We start from the raw sequence: 16,436 nt of genomic DNA on the forward strand, positions 1-16,436 counted from the left end.
TGTGCAGTTGTTTTCCTCTCCGTTTTGTAATTTCTTAAGAGAAAGCCATGCAAGCTTTCAAGATCTCAGAAGGTCTCAGCACATCTCCATTCAGCAATTTAAAAGTTCCATTATTATAAACTGACATCACAATTGATTTCTCTGTAGTACCAAGATATCTGAAGTACTCGAAAGCTTGCACACATTTTTGTGCTACTTTGGTTGGGCCAGCAGGTTATTACACTCAATGTGTGACAATTGTGTGGTTTTTATGTAGCTTGTGAATTGCCATTGGCTATTATGAAGAAAGGTGGTATATAAGCCCTCATTGTCATTCTATGAATGTTATATTACTCTGCATACCTTCACTTGAAATGCATTATACTGCAGAATAAATATAAAATCCATTAGACAGACAGACAGACAGACAGATAGATAGATAGATAGATAGATAGTGTATATATATAGTGTGTGTGTATATATATATATATATATATATGTATATATATACACACACACACACACAAACTGCAAAGTTTCAGCCTTTTGTGTAGTCTCCCACCCCATTCCTTTCAGGAGACTGACTCAGTAACAGTAAACCATGAGCGAGGGCTGATTAGAGTGAATCATTAACACCCTTGTTTCTATAGATTAATACTTTTGTTCTGTGATTTGTCAGATTCAGTCTCTTGATTCAACCAGTAGGTAATAGGATGTTGTGCTAAATCTGTGTTTATTTTATGAAATAATTCTGTTTATTCACATCTGCGTAATGGCTAAGTACACACTGTGATTGCTGTGAAGGCAAGGAGCACATGCTATCAAGTCCCCCTCCTTCCCAGTTACCTTGGAACCTAAAGTGATTGGAGAAAATTATCAGTTTGATTGCACAGTCCTGCCTGTTCTTCTCAGCCTAACAGCTGAACCGCATTTGGGTCCTTCCTCCACCCATATCCCACTTGCCATTTTCTCTTCTGAATCCACCTTCAGACTTGATTTCTACTTGTGCCAGAATGTATAGCGGAGACTACGTGAGTAGAATTTCCCATATTTTTCACATTGTTCTTTACTGCAAGAATTGTAAGAACATTTTCTTAGTGGACAACAAAAAGACAGATAGAATTCCATCTCCAATTAATTGCCCATAATTAAGATGTTTCCCCTGGAATAAATTTTTTAAGTCAAATATATTTATGTTCTAGTTTGACAGCACGTGCTTTGAAGACCTTCTGGACACCTGTGTTAATGAAGCAAAGAATGGATGACAAGAGTAAATGGCAAAAAGCCCTGACTTTACAAATCCTTTCTAATGCCTAGTACAGTACTGTTTGAAGGCAGAAGTATATCCGTCCTGTGTAACCACAATAGAATTATGGGACCATAAAATGATCCTTTATATGTTTGCTTAGAATCAAACCTCACTGAGCTCAATATTACTCTCAAGTAGGCTGTCCCTGTCTTAATTCCAGGGATCTGTTTTTAACTATTGAAAGGGTGGGAGTAAATATTTCTGTTAGGATAAGGGGGAAATTGTATATTAAAAACCTGTTGGCATTTGTTCCCTCACAGTGTTTATTTTTCCTGCTGCAGACTGTGTTTATGCCTGCTGTTCTCTTTATTTATTTAACAATTTTCTGTTACAGATGAATTTATGCCTACTCAAAAGTAAATTATACTCCTTTTAATAAGGCTTCTTCCTGAGTCACTGAATAGAGGACTGCAGAATTAATGGCCCTCGGTTATATAAAAAATTGGAAATTACAGACAACAGAAAATAAAATCTGCTTGTGTTTTGTGACCAACTGGGGAAACCAACTTATAAAACTCATTAAAGCTGTACCATGCTAAATAAAGTTAGTGGAATCTAACAATAACTTCTGAATTTAAGGCCAAGGATGCCATTTACCGAGTCCCATCACTAATATCTCACTTAAAGTTCATCTTCTTTCAAAGGAGTACTGGTCCTATTGCTGGAAGAAAGATACCCTCTTTATGGATGTTATCTTACACAGCTGTTATTCAAGGACACTCTGATTAATCCACACACTCCTGCCTTACAAGGCAAGCATACAAAAGAAGTCATACTGCTAAAGAAAAAGGAGAGCATCTATTTCTTCATTTACATCTTTGGGTACCAGTATACTCAGCCTCAGTATCTGGTCAATCTAACTTTTCAACAGAGCATTATCATTGCTTGTGTGGAGAAGCATCTATAGCCCAGAACTGTAAATCCTTTACAGGATGGTTGTTGTCCATGTAATGACTAGCCAAAGCAGTTCCCAATCTTTCATTCCTAATGTGGCCTAGATCAGTGGTTCTTAACCTTTGTTACTCAGATGTTTTTGAACTGCAACTCCCAGAAACCCCAACCAGCACAGTTGGTGGTGAAGGCTTCTGGGAGTTGCAGTCCAAAATTCCTGAGTAACCCAAGGTTAAGAACCAGTGGCCTAGATGATCCCCTATACGTATTTTAAGGGCCCTGGATGTTTTTCCTATATAAAGCTTGTTTACAGGGGCATCTGATGGCATATAGTACCCAGCTGGTGTTACAAGTAGTGAATTTTCTCAAGTCATATTTCTTGCCTTTATGGTGATCCACAGACTCACTGGACTATATACATGAGTATTGGCAATAAATCCAGCATCCACAAGGATGGTGACTGTGCAGAGGTGTTGAACCTGACAGGATGTTAAAGGCTCTCTGTTGTCTTTCTCTGAACTCATTCCCAATTAACATATCACTGATATTTTGTGTTCTTTTGAAATAAATATGGGCTTGGGCTCTTGCTCTGCCTGGCGGAAAATCTGATGCAGCCCAGCCTCACCCAGACTCTGCCTCTAGCGGCCCCCAGGTAAATTGAGTTTAAAACCCCTGATCTATATTGTTCAAAATGTACCAATATTTCTTGATGTTACCTTGTAACATTGGTAATGTATCAAAAGTCAAAACCCAGTAAACTTGATTTACAAGTTCTTTCTTATGCTTTCTTAGGAGGCTAGTGCACGTAGAATGGATGAACCTAGCAAAACTATTTTCTGTAACATGATCAGGGTAGTCCTTATGTCTTAACTGGCTTCTTGGATGCCCTGCCCCCACCCCCAAAGCCTCCTTTCTGGTGCAATTTCTTTTGATTTTTGGAAACTGCGTATAAGGCAAATGGCATCTCAGGGATCTAGGATGAGAGCTGTCAAATTCAAGGGATGCATTGCGATCCTATAGTTTTCTCTAAAGTGTTGCGTTTAATTTACCTCCCTATTTTATGGTTAGATCTAAAAAGTTATTTCCTAATAGCAACCATGAGTATCAAATTGGAGGTTCATATTTATGGAGGTTACCCATCTGAAACCACTTTTCAAAACCCTATCATTACCCCTCCATATTGCAAACACATCATCACCAGTGGGATTACAAGGACATAGCCCATTAAACATGTATCAACCAGCTGCCTTAAAATTTCTTGCTACAGTATTTTGGATAGCTATAACACTCCCTGGTCAGCTTGCTTTGTAACAATGGAAGGGTCAGAAGCAAGAGCCTTTAAAGTGCATCATTCTATTCTATTCATATTTTGCCAAGGTGATGCAACTGATCTAATTTTTCCAAATACTGTTTCTCAAGGGTTACTATAGTAGGATCTGGGTTACCAGGTGGCATAAAGGAAGACTGACTTTTGATTTTTTTTTCTCAAGCCAATTAACTGACCCTCTGACTTGCCAAAGAACTGCTGTAATTTAACGTTTCTTAAAAACTGGCCAAAATCAAGTTTTACATGTGTGGGATCATGCGGGGGCATAAGTACAAAAGACAAACCTTTTGCCAAGATCTGTGTGTCAGCTGCATTCCAACCTCTGTAGGATCTCTGTGCTCTCTTCTCATCCTACTTTCTGCAGTTGTTATGTACCACAGTATAGAAGTGGTCTGCTATTTATTTCTCACCATTGTGGGTCACTCAATTACTGAAGGTTTATAACACATTAGATTCCACAGGATATAACATTACATGATGCAAGTAACTGGAGCACACAGTTGGAAATGTCCACGACAGTCCAATTGGATAGACAAATAGCCTGTGTGGGATAAGATCCATACTTCCAAACATAGACTAACAAGGGCTTAATAAATTAGATAAATTCAACCAACATTGCCTTTTCTAAAATACATACAGTATTCCAGTACCAGAAAAAAGATATGGGCTGTAGCAAAAGTAAATTATTGGATGTGTGCAATGCAGAAAGAGCACAAAGAAAATTTCCTATTCTCTGGTCCCCACTGCAGATCCTTGCCCCTTAGAAATACGTCACCTCTAGGAGGTGAGAAAACTCATTAAGACCTGAAATGTGGTGTGAAGGATGGCTCTACCATTAGGCAAAGTGAAACAGTTACCCAGGCAGCAGATTTGGGGTGACAAAGGAACAGCAAATTGTTAATTATTGCATTTTTACTGTGAAGGATGGGCAGAGGCACTTGTGGAATTTTTTACTTCATACACTAAAATAACTGGATTTTAGTACTACACACCTTGAGATGTGGGAGAGGGATATGTTTCCTTGTCTGTTTTGCCTCGGGCAACAAAATGTCAGGGAGTAACTTGAGGGAGGAAGCAACCTAAATTAGCTGGGTGGTAGCTTTCATGAATGAAAAATCATTCATGCAAGCTGCCTTTGCATCACTTCGCGCTATTTCCCCCTTCCAGCCCCATCTTCTCATTTCATATCCAAAGTGATATGTGAACATCCCTCAGCTTTCACAAATGGGTTGGGGAGATGCAACAGCAGGAAAGGCAGGTGAGCAGTTTACATGGATGGACTTCTGCTAAGTCAGCACTGGATACAACCAGATATGTATACTCTTGTTTTTATTTGTTGCACATAACTGAAAAAGCTATTTTATCAGCAGCTACCCTTGGCTATTTTTCTTGTTGGAGTAAAGCTGGAGCAGAAAAGACCTCTTTGCAAAAATAAGTCTTCAGCATGAAATTGCAACACTTGTTTCAAAGCATGAATTCCCAGGGAAAAAGCATGTCATCTAGAATTTAACTCCCATTGTTTGTTATCAGAAAAATGACTTACTAAACAAATATTAGAATCCATTTGTACTTCAGATTGCTTTTGCAGTCATAAAGCATTATCTGGACTTTATGCACTGTAGTATTATTAGGAGAGGGGAACTTACATTCCAGGAAATTCTGACTGATTCAACTTCAAGGTTCAACAATACTAGCATGGGAAGTAATCAATCATCTATTATGTTCACAAGGTGTTTCTTTAAAAATGTCATCAGAATATGTCAGTTTTGCAGTTGGGCAATGATGACAATCTGTTTTACGCTTTTTGATAGCTATGTCACTCATGAAATAACCAGTCTATGAGAAATCTGCCCTGAACTGATCACGTCATCAGTTTCAGGGCAGAGTTCTGAACGTCGGAGATATGTACAATTTCCACCCACAGTGTTACATGCAGTACACAAGTTACCTTCTGTAGAATAGATGTATTATAAGTGCACCTATGCATCAAGCCAATGATAAGAATGCGATTAGTGGTTTGGTTACTCACTCATAGCGTTTCGTGTCTAGTCATGCTGGCCATGTGACCATGGAAACTGTCCACAAACGCTGGCTCTACGGCTTGGAGATGGGGATGAGCACCACACCCTAGAGTAGGACACGACTGGACTAAATGTCAAGGGGAACCTTTATCTTTACCTTTACTCACCATGCCAGGCTACAGGCCTCCAGAGTAAATAATACTCTTAGAACTGCAAGCTGGAAGGGATCATTGAATCCAGCTCCTATCAAGGAAGCACAGTGGGGAATTGAACTCCCACACTCTGGTTCCACAGGCAAATACCTAAACTACTGAGCAATGGCTGTGTGAGAAATAATAAAATCACCAACCAAACCCATATGGTTAGAGTTCATAAAACATTGCCATCTGGAGCATGGAAGCTTTCACATATTAATAGTCATTTTTCTGAATATTCTTGCTAAGCATACAAAGTACAACCCAGTTCAATGCATATCTACTCAGGAGTAAGTCCACGTACTACAGCTTCTAGAAATCCAAACCATAGCTTGGGGCCTTGAGCTGCAAAACACAGCTCAGTTCATGCAACAGCTTCCTGGGCTAAAAAAACATAGTTTAGTCCATACAATAACACCCTGGCCTTTCCATAAGGACTAGAGATTCTTACAAACATTAGTTGGTCTAGTGAAGAAAATGTGGATGAAATTGTTCCACATAGAGACAAATGATTTGTAATAAAGCTTCCTAAAACCACAGAATGAAAACATATGGAAATTATCCCAAATTAGTTTTTGCTGTCTTTATTGGGCTGATTAGAAACTGTCTATACTTCATTTCTTAGGATGGATTACTGTTGCACTAAGATGTCTAACAAAGTGTGACTGCTGTCCTATCTAGAATGGGTAACACTTTTTATCTCTTTTATAATACCTTGTTGCCCTTATACAATATCCCTTTCCACCATGGAAGGGAAAATAACTATGCCTACTTTAAAATTGATAGTCCCTGTCCCTTGTAGGGATTGCCTTGTGGGAGTGGAAGTGCTTTGGAGCTTGTGGGTAGGAGGACCCCCCACTTCCACAAGAAGAAAACATCCAGGGGTGGTGGTTTTTCTCTGCCTGCAAATGTTCATCTTCACCTTCACCCAAAGGTCCATCAGCCACACTCTGTGGAAGTTTGAATGTTATATAAACAGACATATAAATAACATATTTAAAAAATCAAGACCAAAACAATGTTAAGACATTTTAAAACATGAACAAACTGTTCATGAGACACTTATTGCTTAAAGCCTGCTTGAAAAGGAAGGTCTTTGCCTGACAATGGAAGGACAAGAGGGAGTGGGCCAACCTGGCTTCTCAAGGCAGCACATTCCAAAGCCTGGGAACAGCCATTGAGAAGGCCTTCCTCTCTCATGTCCTCACCAAATGAGCCTGGGAAGGCTCATACTGTCCTGCACAGTCCCACTGTTCCTCTCTCTCTCTCTCTCTCTCTCTCTCTCTCTCTGTGTGTGTGTGTGTGTGTGTGTATCTAAACAGCAGAAGATTTATTATATGAAATAACTGGAAAATAAAGTATGAATCACAATTAAATGATTGGCATAAAGAAGTTTGAAATATAGCTGCTAATGATAAATCAATGTGATATTTATTCATCTTCCTTGTCTCTAACACTGAATATGTGGCCCTTGTCCTCATAGTTCCCCCTTTGGGACAAAAAACCCGCCTGGTTTCTATACTCTGCAACCCCAAATAAGTGATAACATTGAGGGGAAAGAAAAGTCAGGGAGAGGGAGGGAAGAAAGATGGAAGCAAGGAGCTGCCTCCCAGACCAGGGCTTGGTCCTGCAGAGAAACTGAAGTCCCACAGGCTGAAGTTCTGCAGGTGAAGTGGAGAGACACAGTAGCAGATGTTCCCCTGGCCCACACAATCGCTTGTTCTGGCAGATATCATACAGGGCCTGTCTTCTCTTCCATTCAGGAATTCAGGCAGAGATTGCAGAGTTTCTATGTGCAAATATTAAACGCTGAAGTGCCCACAAATATTGCTTTGATATTAGTCTTGAAGAAAACCATTATAATTCACTATACTTTAATATCAACATGAAATTCATTTCTCCATACATAAATGGGCATATAACATACATTCAAAGTGGGAAATCAGCATCACTGCACCGTTTCTTTTGGGGCAGAATTTTGGTCTCCATAATATTGGCTATTAAGTAAATCAAATTTATTTATTCTGAGGTGACAAAAATATGCTGTTTCAAAAATTTTCTGTTTTTCCAAGTTTAAGAAATGGCTGTGGAGAACAAAACAGAGGAAATCATTTCTCTCCAAGCCCCTGTGCCAGATCTGGGAAATCTGTGGTGTCCCTGCCAGATGTTGCTGAACAAAAATTCCCATCAATCCTCCCTGCTAGCCTGCCTAATGTTGACCTAGAGTGAGAGTAGCAATTCTTCAGGGACATAAAGATGTTCCACCCCAGCACTATAGAGTTCTTGTGCCATCAAAACAATTATGACTTATGGCAACTCTTTTCAGAGTTTTCCAAGTAGACAGCACTCAGAAGTGGTTCACCATTCCTGGGACTGTGCAGCTTGCCCAAGGTCACACAGGCTGACTTCTTTTTGTAGGAGGCACAGTGGGGAATTGAACTCCCAAACCTCTGGCTCCACAAACAGATACCTAAACCACTGAGCTATCCAGCTAGCTATAGAGTTCCTATGGTATCATAAATATAACTTGAGACACCATGCATTTCAGAAATGGTACAGCTTCTTCACAAACTTTAATCAGTTGGGTAGAGGTCATGCATGCAATCTCTTAATCACTGATGATGATGATGATGATGATGATGATGATGATGATGATGATGATGATGATGATGATGATGATGATGATGAGAGGTTCTCATGCTCCATCACTCTTCTTAGAGGACATAGCTTTGTGGTACAGTTAATGCTTTACACACAGAAAACCAAAGGTTCAGTTTCTTGCATACCCAGACAGGACTAGTAAAAAATTCTTTGTGAAGCTTTAGAGAACAACTGGTACTCAGAGGGGCAGCATTTTGACTCAGTATGTCAGCTTCCTATATTCAAAAGTAATTATGGTTTATTGTTTTTCAGTGTTGTTTTGGACTGGTGTTTGCATTAGTGCTTGCCACGGAAAGTTTGAGGTTGTTTCTTGTTTTCTTTTTAACAAGAGTTTGTAAACAAGCTTCTAATCCAGGATTGAAAGCTAACTACTGACTCCCTAAGGAAGCCACAGGGTTCGGTTTACAAGAGCTGAGGACAGGGCACTTTGGAGATCACTCATTCATAAGGTCACTATAAATCGGAGGTGATACTGCAATTAATGGTTAAGTGGGGAACAGAGGAAAACATTTGCCTAGGCAAAGAAATCAAGGGGGAAAGAAGCGTGTGGGCCTACTTGTGATTATCTACTAATTGGCAACAGATCATTAGTGTTTTATTTCCACCAGAACTTTGAGCCAACCTTTATTTCTGTCCTAGAAATAAGGATAATCCAGCAACCGATCCAGTTCTATTCTAGCTTTCTCTCCTGAAACCCATAGCTCACTTAATGCCTATTCTTTTTGTTGCTTAAATTCTTTGATATTTCTTTTGGTAGATGTTTCTTAAACAGCAGCTGATTTGTACTATATTGATTTATATTAAGGACAATACAGACTCGATAGCAGGGGTCTCAAACATGTGGTCCAGCTCTGGATGGAGGGTGCAAAAGACGCTGTTCTGGGGGAGAGCCAACAAGCGAGGCGCGCTGCCGGCCCTTTTCCCCAAGCGCCCAAGCCACTGCCAAGCGATGCCTGAGAGCAGAGCTCGCTCCCGGCCCATCCTCGAAGAGCACCTCCAAGCCGCCAACAGCAGCTGCTGCTGTCTCTTCCAGGAAGCAGCTCTCTGGCTCTCTTTCTCTCTTGGCACCCCCAGCACCAGCCCAGCCAGCGGCTGCCTCAGCACCCGGTGGTGCTTCCTCTACCTCCTCCTCCTCTTTGTCCTGCTTCAGCCACCTTGGCTGTGGAAGCTGCCTGGGCTCGCCTCACAAAGTTTGCTCCTCTGTTGTGGTGGGGGTAGCTGCTGCTGCTGAGTGCATATTTTTTGAGGGGGGCCCTCAGAGGAAGGTTGCTGGACCTCTGTGTGTGAGTTTGTTTGTGTGCGTGCATGCACGTGTGCACCTGCGGGGGCCCTGCCCCGTTCTGTTTAATTTCGCGGGTACCAGTTAGGCAAAGAGAACTCTGTGAGGGTTTTTTTAAAAAAAATATATGTCGTGTCCTCCTCCCCACCCCGCTAGGTGGTCGCCGGCGCTCCCTCCCTTCTCTGCTTCTTCGTCCTGCTGCTGCTGGTAGTGGTAGTGAAGGAGGAGCTGGAGAGGGTTGTGGCCCGCGACAAGGGCTTGTGCGCCCCTCCTCCTCCTCAGAACCCTAGCTGGGCTAAGGAAACTCCTGGGTGGCTTACTTGGGCTCTTGCTCCGCTTGGCGGAAAATCTGATGCAGCCCAGTCTCACCAGATTCTTCCTCCAGCAGCCCCCAGGTAAATTGAGTTTAGAGTCCCCTGCTCTATAGGAATTATATTTGAATTCCATATGCACAATTGATGATTACAGGCAATTTTTTCATTTCTTCACCTTTCATAGACTGCGTTTATCTCCAGTATCTTGTGATCTGTCTCAAAGCAGTTGCAAGCACATGTTTTGTATTTTGAGGAGAAACTCCAGTGGCTCTGCAGATTTTTAGTCACTTCGATTTATAGTGTGTTCTCCTATCCTGAAAAATATTTTAGACTAATCTGCAGACAGAGTTGTTGGAATGTGACTGTGGTGCCAAAGCTACTGGAATCAAATGAAGGTGCCAGTATAATGTCCTTTGTTATACTTCACTTCGATCAATAAAGATATGTTACTTGAATATTTTGAAGCCTGGCAAGGAGGTAGACATATTTACATGGCATATTTAAGATCTTCTCTTCAATTTTGATTTCTCTCTCTCTCTCTCTCTCTCTCTCACACACACACACACACACACACACACACACACACACACACACACACGTGTGTCACTGAGCTATACAGCCAGCTACCAAAAAGTGTAAATGATGTTGAATCTAAAAGTTATTTGCACTCCAGGATTAGCTGCATGACAAATGTTGCTCACACAGTGGTACCACCAAGCTAACCTGGACATGACGTGGAGAATCCTGTTGCTTTTTTAAGGACATGCAAGAGAAATTGTGGAAATTACCACAGTTAGTGACAGTTAATTAAACAGGTGCCAGGAATATGCCAGGCATGTGACTGGATGCATGATTAGGTGCATGATGTACTTGAGACTGTCACCTCACTCATTAGTAGCTTTGCAATTCCTCTTACACTGATAAAACCCAGTAAAATTCTGCTGAAAGTGACTACAAACCCTGTCTGACCTATTCCTTTATAAAGGATAAATGTGTTATGTGAAAAAGAAATTCCCAAATCCATATCATACCAGTATCTTTGACAGGCCAACTAAAAGACATAAAATCTCCTTTAGAGATTTTAAAAAACCCTTTTCATTTGACATAATGTTAGAAAAATTACAATTCAATGTAATAACATAGTCTGCACGCAAGGGGGTTGTTTTTATTTTCACAGTAGAAATTTAAGGTTTATTGTGTTTTACAGCCTTTCTTGTTCTCCACAAAACATGAGGCTGTTCAGGGTGAACTCTTAACACCTGCTGCACTGTTTGTGACTTTCTCCTCCATTATAACTTTAGACAGTATCAAGATTGTACTGCCATAATTTCAGACTCTCCACACTCCAATGGTTTTTGTAACATCAGACCTAATGAAACTTTTTTTCTCTCCTGAACATTTGCACAGAGAATGTCATGCCTTTTTATTTGGACGAACAAAAGTTATAACCACAACCAGCTTCCTCTGTAGTGTGAAAATGAAGTTTACGGCAAAATCTTTAAGACTAGAATTTCATTTCCACAAAGCAGCTCAGTGTAATTCCCTCAATAGCACCCTCACTTTATCCCATAGGTTATATCTGTTGGATATATTGCATCCTGATTTGATGCTTTGAGAGATTTTGGCTGGGAGGGAGCTGCAATGAATGTCAGTCAACTCAGCAGCCGCCAATTGTTTCCTTCTCTACCTTCTTTACCTCTGGAAAAAAGTGGGAAAAAGAAATTTAAGGTAGAGAAATTAGTGTTCTGTCAGTGTGTCAGTTATGAAGTCAGTAGTAAACAGTTAAAGTGAAGTGTTCTGTCAGAAGTGTAACCAGTCAGTTCGTTAATAATGAAGTAAATTAAGCAGTTAAGCTCAGTAATATACCGTAATAAACATTTCTACAAAATATTATGATTGTTTTTATATAAGAATTGTAAGTAAATGGGAAAAAATATTCTTTCTAATTTACTGGAGCCTCTGAGTGAATGTATTGAAATAAATAAGTGCCAGTTGAGTTAAACTAACAAATAAGGGATGACCTACAAAAAATGCTGTAGTTCAATCTGCTTTATAGGTTCCCGACTGAACCATTTTTAACCATTGCAAAAAAGGCAGGATGTTTATTATTAATAATAATAAAGGCCACATTCAATTTTCCTCTTACCAAACTCTGCCACACGAAACCCCAACACTTTCAACTCTTTAGGGGAAAAAACTCTTGGAAGAAGCTAGAAACTGGACAGAGAAGAGTCTAGAAAATACCCTTGCGGAAGCTTTTCTCTGCTCAGAGTTAGGATCCAAATCATGGCATTTAAATGGATTTCATCTGCATTACGTAAGTCTCACATCTTGACAAATCATAATGAAATTTAATTAACATTTGACCCTACTTTTTACCAAATACAGATGCTCTAGCCCAGTGGTTCTTAATCTTTGTTACTCGGATGCTTTTGAACTGCATTTCTCAGAAACCCCAGTCAGGACAGCTGGTGGTGAAGGCTTCTGGGAGCTGCAGTCCAAAAGTCCTGAGTAACCCAAGGTTAAGAACCAGTGCTCTAGCCCACTGCTGTGAACTCTGATTGACAGTGGTTTTTCCAGATTTCAAGCCAAGATCTTTCCCTGTCCTGAAGTCCTTTAAACTGGGGATACTAGGGGTTAAATCTGAGACCTTCCACTTGAAAAGCATGTAATATATAACTGAACAATGATGCCTCTTCAGCTGTAACTGGCTATCACTGAAATGACTGCACATCTATCCTTCCATAATGGGGGTAGGGTGGGGTACCTTTAGATTGCACAGAACCTAATAACAGTTATGCACCTATAACACAAGGGTAAATGTGTTGAATCAGATGTTAGTCATCATTCAACTATCCTGTAAAGCTTACATCAGAGTTATATATTGGGATGGATAGACACATCAGACTTAATCCAGTCTTTCAGACTTTACAATCAAGGTGTTAACCTTGACTACTGTTGATTTTGGGATACTTGTTTCATGACATATGACTTCTGTGCTGGCAAGAAGAAGAAAGAATAACCAAATTATTCTGAATTTAAGGCTTATTCAATTAGCTTCCAATGCATTATCAAAGGTGGCTCAATATAAGGACACAGCATTTGAAAGCATCCCAAATGACAAAGATGTTAACAAGCACTTAAAACATTTATCTTTCACTTGTAGATGACTGGATGCATTTGAGCTTTTTATGGAAAGATCAAGCATAAATGATCAACTGAAAAGAATCCCAATGTTAGTGTAAAAGCTAATATTTACAATAACATGGAGATTAATTCATTAGGATTTACCATTTTAATGAATATCTGTGTTGATTCCCTTGCCCTTTGGTCTATGTCTCAGTCACTACCAAACCATTTATTTTATTTTATTTATACATCACCCATCTGGCAGCAAGGCCACTCTGGGCAGTTTATAACAAATAACGAAAAACAACAGAGTAACAAAATAGCATGATATATAGGGGTGAAAATCAAAAACCATAAAGTAAAGTGAGAATAAAATTATAATGCAATAAATACAATTAAAGCATAGGAAAATTTTCCATAACTACTTGATTATCATTTTAGTTCCAGACAGGTAGGGAGGTGTTTGCTTAAAAATGTCCCACTAACCAGGTACAAGTAGTGAGGATTTCACTGTCTGAGAAACAGATGCAGTAACTTAGAGATTTTCTAAATGGGCCTTCAAAGCACATCCCGCCATGGCCAGAACCTTACTGGGTCTGTGCAACAATAAAGCCAAAGCTGCATAACTAGTGTGTACAATACAGTAATTCAAGCTATCTATAGCATGCTGAGACACACCCTTACTGTGCCCACAGTTGCACAGCTTGATAATGACAGGCAGTCAAACACTGTGAGAGCCACTTGTGGAATTTTGCTTACACATGCAGTATTTCACAATAGAGTATTAGGCTACATTTTTTTCCCTTTTCTACTCAGTAGTCCCTCTCAGCTGTGTATTATCTAGTCCCAAAGGATCATAGCTTTGTCAGTTCAGAATTTTGGCAATCTTGGTTAATTGCACACTGCTTCATTATAAAAGACAAATCCCATCTGCTACAATGAAAGTATTATATCTGCCTTCATCCATATACTGAAAGAAAAAGCTCCTAGACTGGCTACTACAAAGGTAGGGAAGCTCTGATACCCCAGAAAAACAGTCAGACCATACTAACTAGACCTGGTGACAGCTGGATTAAAACATTTGGAGAATGTTTCAAGGCATTTTTAAAACTCACCATTTTATGAGTGAATGTTATTTATCTCTCAACAGATTCAGGGGACAATCTTCCCAGCTCCAAATTTTGACCCTGTTCTGGATGCCCAAATGCTGGGTGGAGCTCTGCAAGGAACAGGTATGTAGATTAAACAAAATTTAGAAATTTCCTCTTCTGTATGGTGAAGTGGGCTTGTACACAAAAGTTCACATCAAAATATAGCAGTTAGTCTTCAATGTGCCAAAATATTTTTGTTTTTTTAAATTTGGAAGATATCCTCTACTTTGTCCTGTTCTTAAACATACTTGACATACAAGCTCCTAGCACCAAAGGTTTAGCTAAAAAAAGTGTTTATCATCAAAAGAAGCCAATAGAAAAATGAGATTGAACACTATCGTTTGAGGAAATTATAGTGTGTTGAGAACATATAAAATTCAGCAAGAGCTTTTGTAAAAAAAATTTTTCTTCTTCAATACTTTTTCCAAAGAAAATGCAGAGTTTTAATTATATGCTGTAAAAATTAATGCATTGAACTAAAAGTTCCTCAGGAATACTATGCTGGTATTGTGTAAAATAAAACTAAGATTGTAATAAAAAGGTCCAACCTTCTTTCTGAGCTTCATCTCAAAGTTAGTATCCCACAATTCTTCCACAATGTTTTTAACTCCCCAAATTCAAAACTCGGTTTGAAGATCCAGCGTCAGAAATGTTAAAAGATGAATTTAGGACCACTTAATTATGTTTGGGACACACTTTGACTTGGAAACAAAATACAGCAATTACTGCTCCTGTCATTGTAGAAAGGGACAGGGAAAACCAGAAGCTCTTGTGTTTGAAGAGAGCATTCTGGTCTACCAGAAAGACAAATACAGTGGGGTCTTGACTTGAGAACTTAATCCGTATTGGAAGGCGGTTCTTAAGTCAAAAGGTTCTCAGGTCAAGTCTGCATTTCCCATAGGAATGCATTGAAAACCATTTGATCCGTATCTGCTCTTTTCCGTCCATAGAAACTAATGGGACGCTGCTATTCCACCTTCGACCACTAGAGGGGGATATTTTGTTTCTTTTTTTCTTAGGTCAAGAAAGGTTCAGGGAAGGCAGGGAAAATACAGTCCAGGCAGTACAGTACCAGGCAGTCCGAAGACTGTCTCCCAATCCACTCTAGTCTGAAGACTGTCTCCCAATCCACTCTAGTCTGAAGACTGTCTCCCAATCCACTCTCTAAACGCTGGGAGGAGTGAGGAAGCAGACAGGCACCCTTTTCACTGGCCAACAGTTAACTGAAAGTTCAAATTTTGCACTTTCCCTGCCTCCCACGTGGGTTTTTTTAGTTCTTAACTCAAATCTAAGTATGTAAGTCAAGTCAATATTTTCCTATGAGAGTGGTTCTTAAGTCAAAATGTTCTTAACTCGAGCCGTTCTTAAGTCAAGACCCCACTGTAAGTGTGTGCTGGATGAAGTTGAGTCTGAACTGTTTCTAAAAGCAAGAGATGTTAAAGTTAGGCTGTTTTATTTTAGGCGTATCATGAAAAGACAGCATTCCAGTCCCCTATAATGACAAGAACTTATTTATTTGGTGTCAGTTCTAGAAGGTGTTGTACCGTAGTTTTCTGTATGTAAAATGACACTTTTTCCTAAAATAATTGAAGGAAAATTTGAGGGTTGTTTTATATTCGAAGTAAGGAGGAGGGAGGGATCAAAGTCCTTTGATCCCTGTTTCTTCCTCCAGGTTTTGAAAAGAAAATGCAGGGGGAAACCGATTTCTGCTTTCCCCCTACATTTTTGTTTCAAAAAGAAGCTTTCTGCCTCCAGGTTTTGGAAAGAAAATGCAGGGGGAAAGCGATTTCTACTTTCCCCTACATTTTCATTGCAAAACCTGGATGGGATAAGCTGCTTTTTGAAACGAAAATGTAGGGGGAAAACAGGAGCTTCCTCCCTCTACCTTCTTGCAAAGAAAGATATTTTGATTTAGAAAAATGGAGGGTGTTTTATACAAGGGGCATCTTATACATGGAAAAATACAGTAAGTCTTCATAGAATTAGTCAGTTTCAGCCTCTTCAGCATCAGTGGTTGGTGCATAAACTTGGATTACTGTGATGTTGAAAGGTCTGCCTTGGATTCGTATTGAAATCATTCTATCATTTTTGAAATTGTATCCCAGCACAGCTTCCCCCAGCTTGTTCTCTTGAAAAAACTCTATTAGCCTTTGCCCTGCTTCATTCTGAACTCCAAGGCCA

The 16,436-nt window shown here is 39.7% G+C and overlaps 1 protein-coding gene across 2 annotated transcripts in view; it reads left to right on the top strand.

Moving 5' to 3' along the window:
- The first annotated feature begins 524 nt into the window (after window positions 1-524).
- ANXA10 (annexin A10) overlaps window positions 525-16,436 on the top strand; it is a 39,410-nt gene continuing 23,498 nt past the window's right edge. The window contains exons 1-2 of one of the 2 annotated variants that reach the window (XM_073001477.2): window positions 525-1,010; window positions 14,255-14,336. In XM_073001477.2, the coding sequence (XP_072857578.2) occupies window positions 993-1,010; window positions 14,255-14,336 (100 nt within the window). In that variant the 5' untranslated portion in view covers window positions 525-992. Of the gene's footprint in view, window positions 1,011-10,040; window positions 14,111-14,254; window positions 14,337-16,436 lie in introns of those variants that run through there. The other variant, XM_078393855.1, reaches the window with a different exon arrangement.

This window comes from Pogona vitticeps, chromosome 5 (genome assembly GCF_051106095.1).
Source record: "Pogona vitticeps strain Pit_001003342236 chromosome 5, PviZW2.1, whole genome shotgun sequence".
Classification (NCBI taxonomy): Eukaryota; Metazoa; Chordata; class Lepidosauria; order Squamata; family Agamidae; genus Pogona; species Pogona vitticeps.